The sequence below is a fragment of the Mesoplodon mirus genome (genome assembly GCF_964341445.2).
Source record: "Mesoplodon mirus genome assembly, chromosome: 3".
NCBI classification, from domain to species: domain Eukaryota; kingdom Metazoa; phylum Chordata; class Mammalia; order Artiodactyla; family Ziphiidae; genus Mesoplodon; species Mesoplodon mirus.
In genome coordinates, this window is record NC_138978.1 from 56,865,942 (window position 1) to 56,880,314 (window position 14,373).

The 14,373-nt window shown below is 34.4% G+C and overlaps 1 protein-coding gene across 5 annotated transcripts in view; it reads right to left on the reverse strand.

Annotated features, from left to right (window-relative positions):
* DOCK7 (dedicator of cytokinesis 7) overlaps window positions 1-14,373 on the reverse strand; it is a 200,107-nt gene that overhangs the window by 97,234 nt on the left and 88,500 nt on the right. For all 5 annotated transcript variants that reach the window (XM_082616171.1, XM_082616170.1, XM_082616172.1 and 2 more), the window contains exons 16-19: window positions 12,464-12,534; window positions 8,524-8,662; window positions 7,476-7,577; window positions 6-92 (exon numbers count right to left, since the gene is read on the reverse strand). In XM_082616171.1, coding sequence (XP_082472297.1) covers window positions 6-92; window positions 7,476-7,577; window positions 8,524-8,662; window positions 12,464-12,534 — 399 coding nt within the window. The remainder of the gene's footprint in view (window positions 1-5; window positions 93-7,475; window positions 7,578-8,523; window positions 8,663-12,463; window positions 12,535-14,373) is intronic.

The following is a 14,373-nucleotide window of genomic DNA, read 5'->3' on the forward strand; positions in this document are numbered from 1 at the left end:
CTTACCTGTGTATGGATAGATGAAACAGCAACAACTTCAACATTAAAAACACCTTTGTGATTATCTACCCATTTCATGCCAGGTAGAGGAACCTATAAGATATTGAATACAATGACCACAGATGCTTAACTTGATTATGAATTCTGAAACAAATGTGAATTATGAAAAAAATTACAATATCTCAATGAGAAAAAATACTGTGGAAATATATTGTATGCACTACAAATAAATGTAGAACTTATATTTTGTTCTTATTACAAAAATCAGTATGTTTCTTACAAGAGAAGTAAAAGGCCCAAGGAGCAAAAGGCAGAAAATATACACTCAAAATTCTATCTTCTCAGAAACATATACCTTTATATCATTCCAGATCTTCCCTTATGCATGTGTATTTTTAAATACACCCTTACATAGGTGATATATCAAACATATTATATTGAAACCTGTTCTTCACCTATTACATTGTGAATCTCTTTTCATGCCAATAAATTCACATCTACAATATCTTAACGGCTTAACAGTATCCTATTTTCTTTATTTTAAACACTTCTATTATGTTTCAATTGGGCTCTAAAATATTCATAAGCAAAGGAAGTCTATTGTTTTAAGGATTAGAAAACATTTTTTTCTGATATAAATTGCTAGCAGTGTTAATTAAAATCATATCACAAAAATTATTTTTAAAAGGGAGTACATCAGTTCTCTCTATTCTTCCTGCTGAGTACAGCTAAAAACCCTGAACATGATACATAAAATAAACATAAAGACTAAAAGGGGAGAGAAGGATGCAGACGGGCTAGGGACCTCAGGATACAAGGAACTATAAGGCGGTGTTTCCTGGGTTTTAGTTTTGCCTCATGCATCCTGGGCTAGTTGCTAGAGCAGCTGGCAACCCAGAATTGCCAAAAGAAACAGACAAACAAACAAAAAAAAACTCCAGGAAAAGCCTGCTCCCTCTAGTGAAATGCAACAATTGCCCTAATCTGGCCAAACACAAGGAAACAAATCACAGCCCCATTCCACCTCCACAGGCTGAGTGAGGGGCCTAGGTGTCTACCCTCAGCTGGCTATAATGAAGTTCCTCAATCCCTACCCCACCCTCACAAATACTGTCTGGTATCAGAGAAGACAGAGATGGGAACTGGTCCCAGTCCAGTGATAAAAAGTACCTCCACTAATTGTGGGGTCAGTGGAGGCCAACCAGGGAAAAGTAACAAGCTTTCCCCTCACCCTCACAGCCAGGGAGGTGTCAACTGAGGCCCCAAATCCTACCTCCACCCAATAATAAGCCACCCCCAACCCAACGCGGAGTGGGGAATGTGAATCTTTACCTCCACCTGGCAACAGGACCTCCCCCTACTGCTAAAACACAAGACTTATGTAAGATCTAGAGTCATAACATAATACGCAAAATGTTCAGGATATAACAAAAAATCACACATCATACCAAGAACCAGAAAAATTTCAACTTAAATGAGAAAAGACAATCAAGAGACATCAATATTTAGATACTGGACAGATCTGACAAGGAGTTTAAAACAGCCATCAGGGGAAAAAAATGCTCCACAAGCAATTACAAACATCCTTGAAACAAATGACAAAAATAGAAAGTCTCAGCAAAACAAAACAAAACAAACAAACAAACAAAATATATATATACATATATAGGAAAATAGGATTTCTTTCCCATGATTTTATATTGTTATTATATGAAGAAAATAAAACCAAATAAAGTAAGTTTCCTATTACAAAATTCAATACTAAGTAGGTAAGAAATGCAATATCTTTACTGAGGCAAATAATACAGGTATTGAAACTTTAAAAAAGAAACAAACGCTGGTGGAGTAAATTGAAACTACTCAGCGCAAGAAACAGTACTAGCTCTTTCAACCCAAAACACTCATTTTCAGCTTTTAAAAAAAAGGACATCCAAATAAAATGTGAACACATACTTCTTTAAAAACAGTCTGCAGCATCAATATCTTCTGGGCACTTGAAGAAATGTAAAAAATCAAGCCCCAGCCCAGACCTACCTCATCAGTAACTCTGGGAGTAAGGTTAAACAAGTGGTGTTATTACAAACACTCCAGGTGATTTTGATGCATGCTAAAGTAAGAACTACTCTCTTAAAATATTCTAACAAATAGTGTGGCAATAGGAATGGCATAATAGTAGCAGACACTTCTTCAGCACTTTTCATGTGCCTGGTACCATTCTAAATGTTCTACATACGATTAATCATTCAGTCATCAACATAACTCAATTATTGTAGGCATTAATTATTCTCCTCAATTTACAGATAAGAAAATTCAGGCTGAGAGACTATCTTAATGAGCTCGGTTTGCCACAACAAAATGTCATATACTGGGTGGCTTAAATAACAGAAATTTATTTTCTCATGGTCTGAAAACTAGAAAAGTCCAATGTCAAGGTGCCACCATGGTCAGTTTCTGGTGGGAACCCCTTCCTAGCTTGCAGATGACCACCTTTCACTGTGTCCTCACACAGCCAAGAGAGCAAGCTCTCTGGTGTCTCTTCTTACAGTGCACTAATCCCAGCATGAGGGCCCATCCTCATGACCTCATTTAACCTAATTACCTCCCAAAGGTCCCATCTCCAAATTCTATCACATTGGGGGTTAGAACAATTTAGTCCACAGCAGAATAAGAAACTCACCTGAGGTCAGTGGGAGCTGGGAGTGAAATCTTGGATATTATGTTATACTGCCTTTCAAAGGTATATGAGATTAGAAAAAAAAATCAACAACAAAAAAACTTTCATAATCCCACACCCCTGTGAGAGCTAACTTTGCTAAATTTGTTGTATATTTTCCAAACTATTTCCACCCAGTTGCTGATATATCTACATATTGAGTTTGGTTGTCACTACATTATTTGTTTGTTTTTATATTTTTATTACAAATGTCCCATTAGGATATTTAAATCTGTATCACTCCTCTTAACTACTGTACCACTGTATGGCTATACAAAAATTTAATTAAACAAACCCTTGGTCGACATCCAGGTAATTTCCATTTTTTACTTTTTGCTAATACCAATAATCCTATAATTTTCTTCTTTAAATTCATACAACAAATATTTACTTAAGTCTCTATACAGTTTTCTAGGTACTAGGGTTTCATGATAAATATAACATCTGCTCTCAGGGAGCTTACTACCCATTTCTTGTAGAAAAAAAGAAAATAAGAATTTCAGATAGTGATAAGTATTTAGTAAATAAAAATGGATTAAAAATGATAGACTGTATTAGCAGTGTGGAGGAAGGAAGGGTTGAAAATTCATGGAGTGAGGGAAAGCCTCTCTGAGGAAGTGCTATTTGAAATATATGATGAAATAAATATAATGAAAAGACTCCAGCCATGAGGAGATCATGAAGAAGAAAGACAAAATTCAAAGACTGAGAGGCTGGAAAAAATTTGGAAGAAGCTGTAAGTACAGAACAAGGGGTGTGGTGGTAGTAGAAGATGATGCTGCAGAAGTGGAAGAGCCCAGGTCTTTCAGAGATTTCCTGTAGGTCGCAGGAAAAAAGATCTAGATTATATTCTAAGTACAATGAAATTCCGAAGGAACATTTTATTTTGATAATAAACACTAAATCTTAGTAATATAATGCTGAATGAAAAAAGCAAGTCTCAGAGGATAATTTATAGCATAATAACCTTTTCATTAAATTCATAAAATAAGCAAAGTAAACAATGTATTCTTTAGGCACATATATACCTCAATTAAAAAGTAGTTTTAGATATTTCCCTGGTGGTGCAGTGGTTAAAAATCTGCCTGCCAATGCAGGGGACACGGGTTCAAGCCCTGGCTGGGAAGATCCCACATGCCGCGGAGCAACTAAGCCGGTGCACCACAACTGCTGAGCCTGTGCTCTAGAGCCTGTGAGCCACAACTACTAAGCCCACGCGCCACAACTACAGAAGCCAGCGCGCCTAGAGCCCATGCTCCACAACAAGAGGAGCCACCACAATGAGAAGCCCGCGCACCGCAACGAAGGAGTAGCCCCCGCTCTCCGCAACTAGAGAAAGCCTGCACGCAGCAACGAAGACACAGCACAGCCAAAAATAAATAAATTTATTTTTGAAAAAAAAAAGTAGTTTTACCGGGAGTGGGGGGGTGGGGGTGATTGAGATTGGGAGATTGGGATTGACATATATACATTAATATGTATAAAATAGATAACCAATAAGAATCTGCTGTATAAAAAAATAATTAAATTAAATTAAAAAAATAAAAGATTCTATGGGAAAAAAACCTTACAGAAAAATGGTCTGAGAGTATCTCAGTCAACAAAATAAATGGCCTCTCACCCACTTTATTTCTGGCCCACATAGGCTGAGATCACCATGGAATTCTTTGCCTTACCATACAGACCATTTATACTCAGTTTTATTTTACCCCAGCTCTAGTACTTTTTTTAAATCATTTTTTTCTCCCTAATATTTTACTTCTTTGCTTGTTAACATCTCTCTTTGCAGCTCTATGTTTCTTATTCTCAAAATCTGATTCCTGGCTCACCCCCCTGCCCCCACCTTCCCAGAAATGATTGGAAATACAGGTGTATAATCAACTCAGAAGATTTTTTTTTTTTAAGTTCAGTACATGAAACCTCCAACCACATCTGGCCATTCACCATTCCAGACATTTTGGTAGGTGTTGATTTACCCCTAATATTTTGATGTTTGTAATACACTAAATTCTCCATTAATCAGAATGGAATATTCTGGTTAAATTTCTAAAGAAGATAAACTTTTTAATAAACTTTGCTCTTGCTGGAAATAAAAAAAGTAGTTTTAAGAGGCTAGTTTTCAAAACAATGTGACTGTACTTAATACCACAGAACTGTACACTTAAAAATAGTTAAAATGGTAAATTTTACGTTATGTATATTTTACCACAATTTTTTTTAAAGGCTAGCTTTTTGTAGTTAGAAGGAAGAAGAGTGTGGAATAAGGGAGGAGCACATAAGTGATGTAAACTATTGTCAGTGTTCTAGCTCTTGGATTGGGTGGTGGATTCATGAGTGTGTATTATATTATTAAATAAAATAACAAAAAATTGAAAAGTGTAACTATCTTCAGATGTAACCACTGTTAAGTTAAAAAATATCCTATATGCTGATCTTTGCATATCTATGCAAATAGAGATGATAAACTGCCATGCTAGTCTATATGTCAATCTTGTATGAATCTTGTAAGCATGAATCTGCTTCCTGGAGCCCAATAAACACTAATCCTGAAAAGTTGATGACACTGAACTGAGATAAATTCACTAGAATACCATCACTCTGTTGAGGCATATTGGTGGCCAAGGTTTTCCCTTCACCATAAAGTTCCAACAGTATTCAACAAGAATGAGTCCAGTTTGGGACATTTTATGTCTGAGATATCTACAGAACATCCTGGCAAAGACATCATTAGGCTTTTTAATTTACCAGACAAATAACTGGCAAGAAATGAGTGAGCAGAGATGCAGATTTAAGATTCATCAACTAGCAGTAGGAGTCAGGAGCATCTTGGTCTTCTTGTAAGTTATATACTACACCACTCTGAGAGTACTGTTCACAGAACTGCAGTCAGTGATCCTGCCTGGGAAGAGTGCTTACAGATTCAGAGTGAAAAGAACGTGAAAACTTAAGGGGGAAACACCAGAAAACCAAGAAAGTGTGGTGAAACAAAGCCAACAAAGGTTCACCTTCCTTTTCACCCAGTTTTAAGAAGAAAATGATCCATTTATCACTGAAAATTACCACTGAGTGAAATATAATAAAGCAATAGTTCACTAGTTACAGAAATTAGTTTCTCAGTACCTAAGTGTGATTATATGGCAAGCTTCATATTCTAAGGTCCAAAGAACTGTTGAAGTTAACACATATCAGAAGTTCTCTGACTTTCTGAATGAAAGAGAGCTCAACCTCAACCAGGAAAGTGAATACAAAATTGCATTAAGTAATGACCTATAAAAGTCATTTAAATATTTATCTCTCACTTGCTTTAAATTAAGCACTAAAATTAATATATACTATTCTTTAAATATAATAATGATGCTAAGAATATATACTCTTCTTTTAATATAGTAATTAAAATACACAAAAGTTTAAGCACTTAATCAGGTGGTTTAATCTCACATATCAATCAGCCATACTATGTATCTATAGTCAAATCCAAATTATCACCATATTCTTTATATATGAACATACACATTGTAGCTAGAAGAAAACCATCAGCCTCCCCTTTAGAAAGCTGACCTTGCATCTGCAAGTCAATTAAGAACAAATCCATAACTTCCATAAAATTATATTTTCTTTTAAAATATTTCCTTTTGAAATACAATGCTACCCCTGACAGAAGACTAATTTATTTTACTGAAAAGATATGTTCCTGGAAAACTGAATGAAAGATTTGGGGGTTGGGGGGGTTCTGTCCTATTTCTTTCCTACCGTCTTTATTCATTCATTTAGTAAATATTCATTAACTGTCTACTATGAGCCAAGCACTATTCTAAGCACTGGTAGATACAGCAATGCATAAGAAAGACAAAGTCCTTAACCTCATGGAGTTTATACTCTGTAGACAATAAACAGATAAACAAAGATATATGAACTATAAAGTCAGTGGTAAGTTTTTTTTTTTTTTTTGGCTGCGCCCCACAGCATGTGGGAACTTAGTTCCTGACCAGGGATCGAACCCGAGCCCCTGCAGTGGAAGTGCAGAGTCTTAACCACTGGACTGCCAGGGACGTCCCAGTGATTAAGTATTATGAGGATAAAGCAAAGGGATAAAAAGCGGTGAAGGCTGCTACTTAAAACAAAGTAATTATAGATGACTTCTCTGAAGAGGGGATATTTGAGTGGATATCTGAATTAAATAAGAAGCAGGTCTTGTGATAGATAGGTCTTGCCAGCAAAGGAAAGTACAAACGGCCTGAGATGGGAATGTGCTCTTCATGTATGAGGAACAACAAAGGCGCTGTGCTATATAGTCAGGGCAGAGTGACAGAGAATGGTGAGAAAGGAGGTCAGAGCGGTAGCCTTACATTGCCTTTTTTTTAAATTAAAAACAATACAAATTTATTTGTGAAAACTTTTAAAGTTCTATAATGAAAAATAAATGCCACCAGGAGAACATTCACAAGACACATTTCAGATTAATGGTTACAAACAGTTGTAGTCAAAGCATTAAGAGACACTGGTAATCATGTAATCGTTCTCAAAAGGCACTTTGGTTTTTGAACAGTGGCTACTGATTCTTGATTGAGATTTTCCCAATGTTTTTTTTCTTTCAAGTCACATATGTCATCATCAAAGCTGCTAATGTCCCTTGGAAAATAATATTATTACTTCACTATATACATACTTAGAGAGAAAAGAAACAGCAAGTTTGAGAAAACTATCTTTGTAATAAAAAGCCCATTTCATTCAAACTGGAGAATTTCAGTGTGAGAGAAACTGACCTCAGGAGACAGTACAGAATAAGCCTGTGGTGGTTTTTCCAGTGAGACCGGTAGGCAAAACTGTCCAGTCTTTAATCGTCCATTCTGAAGCATTGGTATCCACTTTTAAATAAAAAGGAAACAATATTAATTTAAATATGTTTGTTATAAAAGTAATTACTTGGAAAATCTGTTTTAAGAACTTGGTATGAGCCAAATTCGTTTCACATCACTAAACACCAAGGGGATTTAATTATGTAGGTAATAATAATAGGTTTTCATAATTCATCTAAAGAAGTTTCCCCAACAATATTTAAGGAGGATCCCCAAAACATTATTACCAACTAACTATGCAATACTTAAATCTATAGCAGGTCCCCATTATCCAAGGGAAAGTTGGTAATAGAAAAGGCCACAAAGTGAATCAATTTTAAACTGGGGTAATAGTGTCAATGTAAATAGGGAAAGAAAGATTTGATTAGATAAGAATGTTGAAAACAAAACTAAAAAGTATGACATAAACTTATTTTCTTACATTTAGCAGAAATTCATGTCATAAGCTGAAGACAAAAGATATGTATCAAACGTTAGTTTTTCTCTTTTAGGTGAAGGCATGCCTTTCTGACAAAATTGTGATAGCACACTATGATGTATTCATCTTAGGTTTACTTTTGTAATTCAATAGTAATGATTTTCAAAAAATACTCAGGCGTTTTAATTGCTTTAATTAAGGCAATTAAAAAGGGTTTTAATTGCCAAGCGTCTCTTTTAATCATTTTACATTCAAACCATTTTCTTCCGAAGAACCCTTAAAACTGTTACATTTACACAGTACTGTTGGGTAAATATACAATAATCAGGAATAACACCTAAGTGTTTACACATGTTACTTAGTTAATTAATGACACTGGTTAACTGTATTGAGCATTTTCTTGTTATGATGACCCTTCCTAACGAACATGGGGAATCAGATAAGGAATACTCAAATAATAATGAACACCAACTATCTTAAATATTGTTAACTATTTTTAAGATCAAAGGGCTAAATATTTAACAAAAATATACTTACTGTATATCCAACAGGAGTTTCAAGAGGAGTATTTTGTTTTTGTTGACAACTAACATGATAAAATGTAAAAAGCAAGTGATGATGATCAGTTAAAGTAGCAGGGAGTTTAACCTTGATTTCTTCATGAAAATCAGGAGACCTTCATACAAAAACAAAACAAAACATCAATAGTCAGTAATGTGTTCAAAATAAACAATTATTGCATTTGTATGTTTGAGTAATTTTTAAATTAATTTCAGGATTCATGCTTAATTTTTCTTCTAGTCCAAAATATTTTTATTTCCAAACTCAAGTAACTAACCCCTACTTCCAGATGAGGGAGCTGCCACTGTTTCTGAAATTTCTCATCCCATTTTTATTAATGGGTTGAGTAATCCTACTATATGAAAATTCATTAATAATCACCACCTTGATGCTGAAATCTTCATTAGATTGGAAACTGTATAAGAGAAGAGACTAGGGCAAGGCTTTCTATATTTATAAACCAATTTGGATACATATTACATAGAAAAAATAATATGAGCTTTTATAAATGTATATCTTATAACCATACCATAGAAAAACATTTTTCTTTTATAGGAGTACAGCTTCATAGTAATACTAAATTGTATTAACCTTTTGTTAAAAAAAGAAAGAAAGAAAGAAAAAAGGAATCTTTAGACAACTTGGTATCAAGATGGGCTCTCTATGGAATGTCTTATATCTATCATTCCATAAATGTTACCTAAACATGGACTAGTTGTGTATTGACTGACAGCTTTACAAAAAAAAAAAAAAAAAAAAAAGGAAAAGGAAAAGAGAAAAAAGAAAAGAAAAAATCAGGGAATCCCCATAAATTGCAATGCATCCCACCATTTAGAAGGGCTCCCAGTTACTAAGGAATACAACAAATTATCATATTTGATCAAACCAATGGCACTTGCATCTCAATATTCATTGAGAGTGGGCCTTAAGAGCATTTTTATAAGATAGCATGGCTGCTATTTATGATATAGACCTAAAAGGGATAGAACCTTAGCATCCCCATCTTCCATATTCAGTTAGTATCTCTCTGTTGTATTCAATGAAAATACATCCAAACCATATAGTTCCAACTACCTTTAAAGTGAAGCCCATCCCACCAGTTAGGGATTTTTCTCTGATGCTAAATACGTCAAATATTCTTCCATCTCAAATAAGCCTCAAAAATGCTAACAGGTGTAGATCTGATCACAGAAAAATTAAGTGGCATAAGGCTTTTAATACCTGTAAGAAAGGTAGCTAATGCTAGCCACCTGAGAATTTGATGACTTTGGTGAATAAAAGATGCTATAGATCTTATTACTGATCTCACTAGTCACCACTGAATTATGAGAAAGTTGAATTTACTAGTAATGTTAGACTGTATCATTTTAATTCTACTAATGCTAAGAGCAACAAAATAAAGACCTAGCCACAAACTGAGATACTTTTAGAAAATACAACCTTCTTTATAAATATCTTTCCTGGCTTCTAGTGTTTTAGTTCATTTCTTTCCTGAAATCATATTATGTAAAGGCTCTTATGGAAAATTAAACATCTACGAGTTATTCATCAACAAGTATTTTTAATTACCCACCATTAGGCTAAGCACTGTGTTACTTTTGTGGTGGTTTTAAAGATGAACATAAGAAAAATAACCCTCAAAAATATATAATTCAGTAGAAATATAAGTAAGACACACATATATCAATAGCTATGCTATAAAGCAGGGGTTGGCAAACTATGGCCACAGGCCAAATCCAGTCCACTACTTCATTTGTATAGCCTACAAACTAAAAAATGATTTTTATATTTTTAAGTGCTTAAAAAAATTCCAAAGAATAATATTTCACTTGAGATATTAAATGAAATTCATATTTCAGGGTCCATAAATAAAATTTTATTGGAAGACAGCCATGCCCATTTATTTGCAATTTACTGTACATGGCTACTTTTGCACTACAACAGCAAGGTTGAGTAGTTGTAAGAGACCAGATGGCACACAAGGCCTAAAATATATACTATTTGGCCCTTTTTAGAAAAGTCTGCTGACCCCTGGTATACAGCATATAAGGTTAAGTGCTTCAAGAACAGAGCTGAATTGATTACTTCAAGTTTTAGATCAGGGAACTGTCATTTAGGAAGAGATATATGATATGGGCCTTAAAGTATGAGTAGGAGTTAAATTAGAGGGAATCAGTATTACAACAGAAAAAAGATCCAAGAAAGGCCCAGAAACAGGACAGCACAAGATATGCTTGGTAATGAGGCAGAAATACAATCATCAAGATGTAAAAGATGACTGTATGTTAGACAAAATAAGAAGGAAGGCAAGAATGTCTTACATTTGAGTCAGAGCAACTGGAAAAATCGTAGTACGATTAATAAAAATAAAGAGTCAGACAGAGATTGGCTTAGGAAGAGAGTCAAGAACAAATACATGGAAATTGAGAAGGCAGCAGGCACTCGAATGAATACACCTAAAAGGCCACTGAAAATACACATCTGTATCTCAGAAAGAAAGTTATGAGAGAAAATAAACAGTGCGAACAATCCACATAAAGGTAAAAGTGGTAGTATTTTCATTGAATGTAACTCTGGAAATACATATAAGATTATTTAGGGAAAGCATATTATAGAAAAAGAAGGATAAAGGCAAAACTTTAGTGTTTTGTGTGGAAGGCCTATGTTTTAAAGAAAAAGAAAAATTAGAATAATTACTATTTTTAAAAAAAGTGTTCAAAGGGATAAAAGGAAACCAAGAGAGGGCCATAAAATAAAGGTGAGAAAGAAGAAAGTTTTAAGGAGGGTAAGGAAAAAACATGCTACACAACAGCACTGAAGAAAGACTTTTTTTAAGTATAGCAAACAACTTTTGTGGCAATAAGAGATGGAGCCAATGAAACAGAAGACTGATGATGCAAGAAAAGGAATAACTGATAGAGTCACATTCTGAAGAGCCTGGATAAGATCGTTTTGATAGCAGAGATGAAAAGATCCACACGGAGGAAGGTGTGGGCCATTACCACCTTTGAAACAGAGGAAAGGCAGATCTGCATGGAGACAATTTGAGGTGAAGAGCACAGAAGCTGATAGATCTCAAGTTAGATGGTTTCAATCAACTTCATAAAGTAGGAACAGTAAGAGTTAAAGCAAACAGAAAAGAAGTAGGAGCTAGAGAAAGGGGAAGAAAAGCTTAAAATAGCTACTGCCAAATGGGAGAGAAGGTAAAAAAGTGACGACAAAAAAATTTACCAAAGAACAGAGGGGCCAAAAGAAGATAAAATACGATAAAATAAATTACTGTAGCCCCATCATATGATAAAATAACATCAATTTGTGACAGCCCTGATTGGCACAATTTTGTGTTTTTTCTCCAGTAGCATTCGATAATCAAAACAAAAGAAGGGGGAGAGAGAGGTGAAGGAGGGGGATGGGGAGGGAAGGCAGGAGGAAGAGGAGGAGGAGGGGGAGGAGGAGGGGAAAGAAAGTAGAAGTTAAAGCTTATCCAGAGTTAACAATCAATTCCCAAAGAAGTAAAAGGGAAAGTCACTGAGTCGAAGATTTATTGGATGTTGCACCAATTTAACTGACTAATGAGTGCAAGCTTAGTAAAGAGTTAAGTAAAACTACAAAGTGTCAGGTAAAAATAACAGGGAAAGACCAAAGGACCAGAGGCCATAATGATAATCAATAACAATATAATAAAAATGAAAGGATCAGAGAATTTGACAGAAAAGATGTTTTGTGCATAAAGTCTTATATTTGAGATGTCGACGGAGAGAATGTGCATCTACAGGTTGAAAATTATAACTTTGATGTCAGCTGTCTTGAATTTGCACATCCAGTGCAGCAAAGCATTTGGTAAACACACTAACGTGAGTGCTAACAATGCCACTGAGAAGTGAGAAACTTTGAAAGAAATATTTGAATTCAGTACCTGTTATGATATACTACGGCTGTATAGGCTTCCTTTGAAAATTCTGAACAGCTAGATTTACCAAAGATTACCTGTAACAAATAACAGCATGTTGAAACTTTGTTGTAATAAATGCTGGATGTTTCAAATCTATGTAAGAATTTGTCTGATTTAATAACTGAGAACAATGGGCAAAATAAGCCCAATGAAGAACAATGTGCCTATAAGGTCCATTGCTTAACTGTAAATTTCTTTTCAACTATAGACCCATCTGACATTCAAACATTCAAAAAGTTTCTATCCATTATATTTATATCTATTGGGCAATAAGGTACATTTCTTTCCTTTTCCTTAAAGAAGGTAAAGAAGTCATTTTAAAATCTAGATGTAGCACATCATTTGGAATTTACATAAGAAATACGATCCTAGAATGGTGGCATATATCTACTACATAAATTGGTGGCTTCTCCACTAAAACAACAGTCATTCTGAATGTCAAATATAAATTATTTACAAATGATATTAAAATACCCTAATTTAGGTCAAGCTATGTACCCTTTAACTTCCAGTACTCCCTGCAAGCTACTAAATGGAAGAGGAGCTCCATTCTTATATTCTTACTTATGTGTTTGTTTTTTTTCAAATCCACCACATTAAAAAAAAAAATACAATACTACTACAATACTTTGGAGAAGGTTTAAAGGTAAAATAATTCAGTCTTGTATATCTGCCTCTAGAATTCTACCAAGCAATACTATGGTTAATAAGAGCAGCAGATTACATAAATGGCTTAATGATGTCAAGGTCATAGCTATGATTACTATGTGACAGGCTTACAATGTTATCTAGTCATAGATTAAACTTTTAAGTCTGGCCAGTCATCTCTACACATGCATGAATAGGCATGGGGACATGTCATCACACTTCTATCACACAACTGGTAAAACAACTCAAAGTTTATTCCTTATTCCTTATACAAACTTTATTCCTTATAGTTGCACCATCCTTAAATAAAAAGAACATAATAACAGATATCTGTGTTTCTTTTTGCAACATTTCAAGCAGGTCCTTTTATTTTAAGGGTATGCAAAAGTGTAATAATTATGACTCTCCTGTATATGTCTAATTTCATCAATTTCTAAGACTACATTACTATGTTTTTATAAAAATGCTGTTCCAGTGCCACAATTATGAAGTTTATGATTTTATCATATCAAGATTGTATGATCAAAAAATTATCTTAAGATCCATTTGGACAGTCTTCATTTTTAAAAAAATAAGCAAATACAATGTATCTGTGTTTATACATTATTTCAAACCAGCCACTCACATAAACATAAAAGCATTATATTTTCATATCACTAATAATACACAAGAGAAAGGAATGCAGTACCTTTTTTTCCCTCTGAGAAGCTATTGTTTTTCAAAAAGTAACTTATTTTCATAACATGCAATGATATAAAGTGAAAGTGTTCCTTTGACCATTTAACATATATTTTTAATCATTCATCAACATAGACTGAGCATCAATTATCCCAAGCACTATGATAGGCAAGATACAGATATGAGTAAGACATGGTCCTTGCCCTCAAGGAGCTCACAGTCTAGTGGTCGAGATAAAGAAACAAGCATATAACCATAAAATGAAACAGCCCATAAAAGAAGTGAGAAGACACTAAGGTAGCACCAAAAGAAGGAGTGGTCTAACTGCCGATATGGCTGGACGCAGCTGGGGCTCTGTAGAGGAGGCTATATGTATGCTAAGACAAGGAAGAGTTTGTTAGGCAAAAAATAAAAACAAATTATTTTACATATACTACATTTGTCATAAGCTCAAATTCATATGGCCATTCACATATAGGATAACGAAGCCATCTATTTTCACAATCCAGCATCTTTTCATTGACTATGATAAGTACATTCATTCCTTT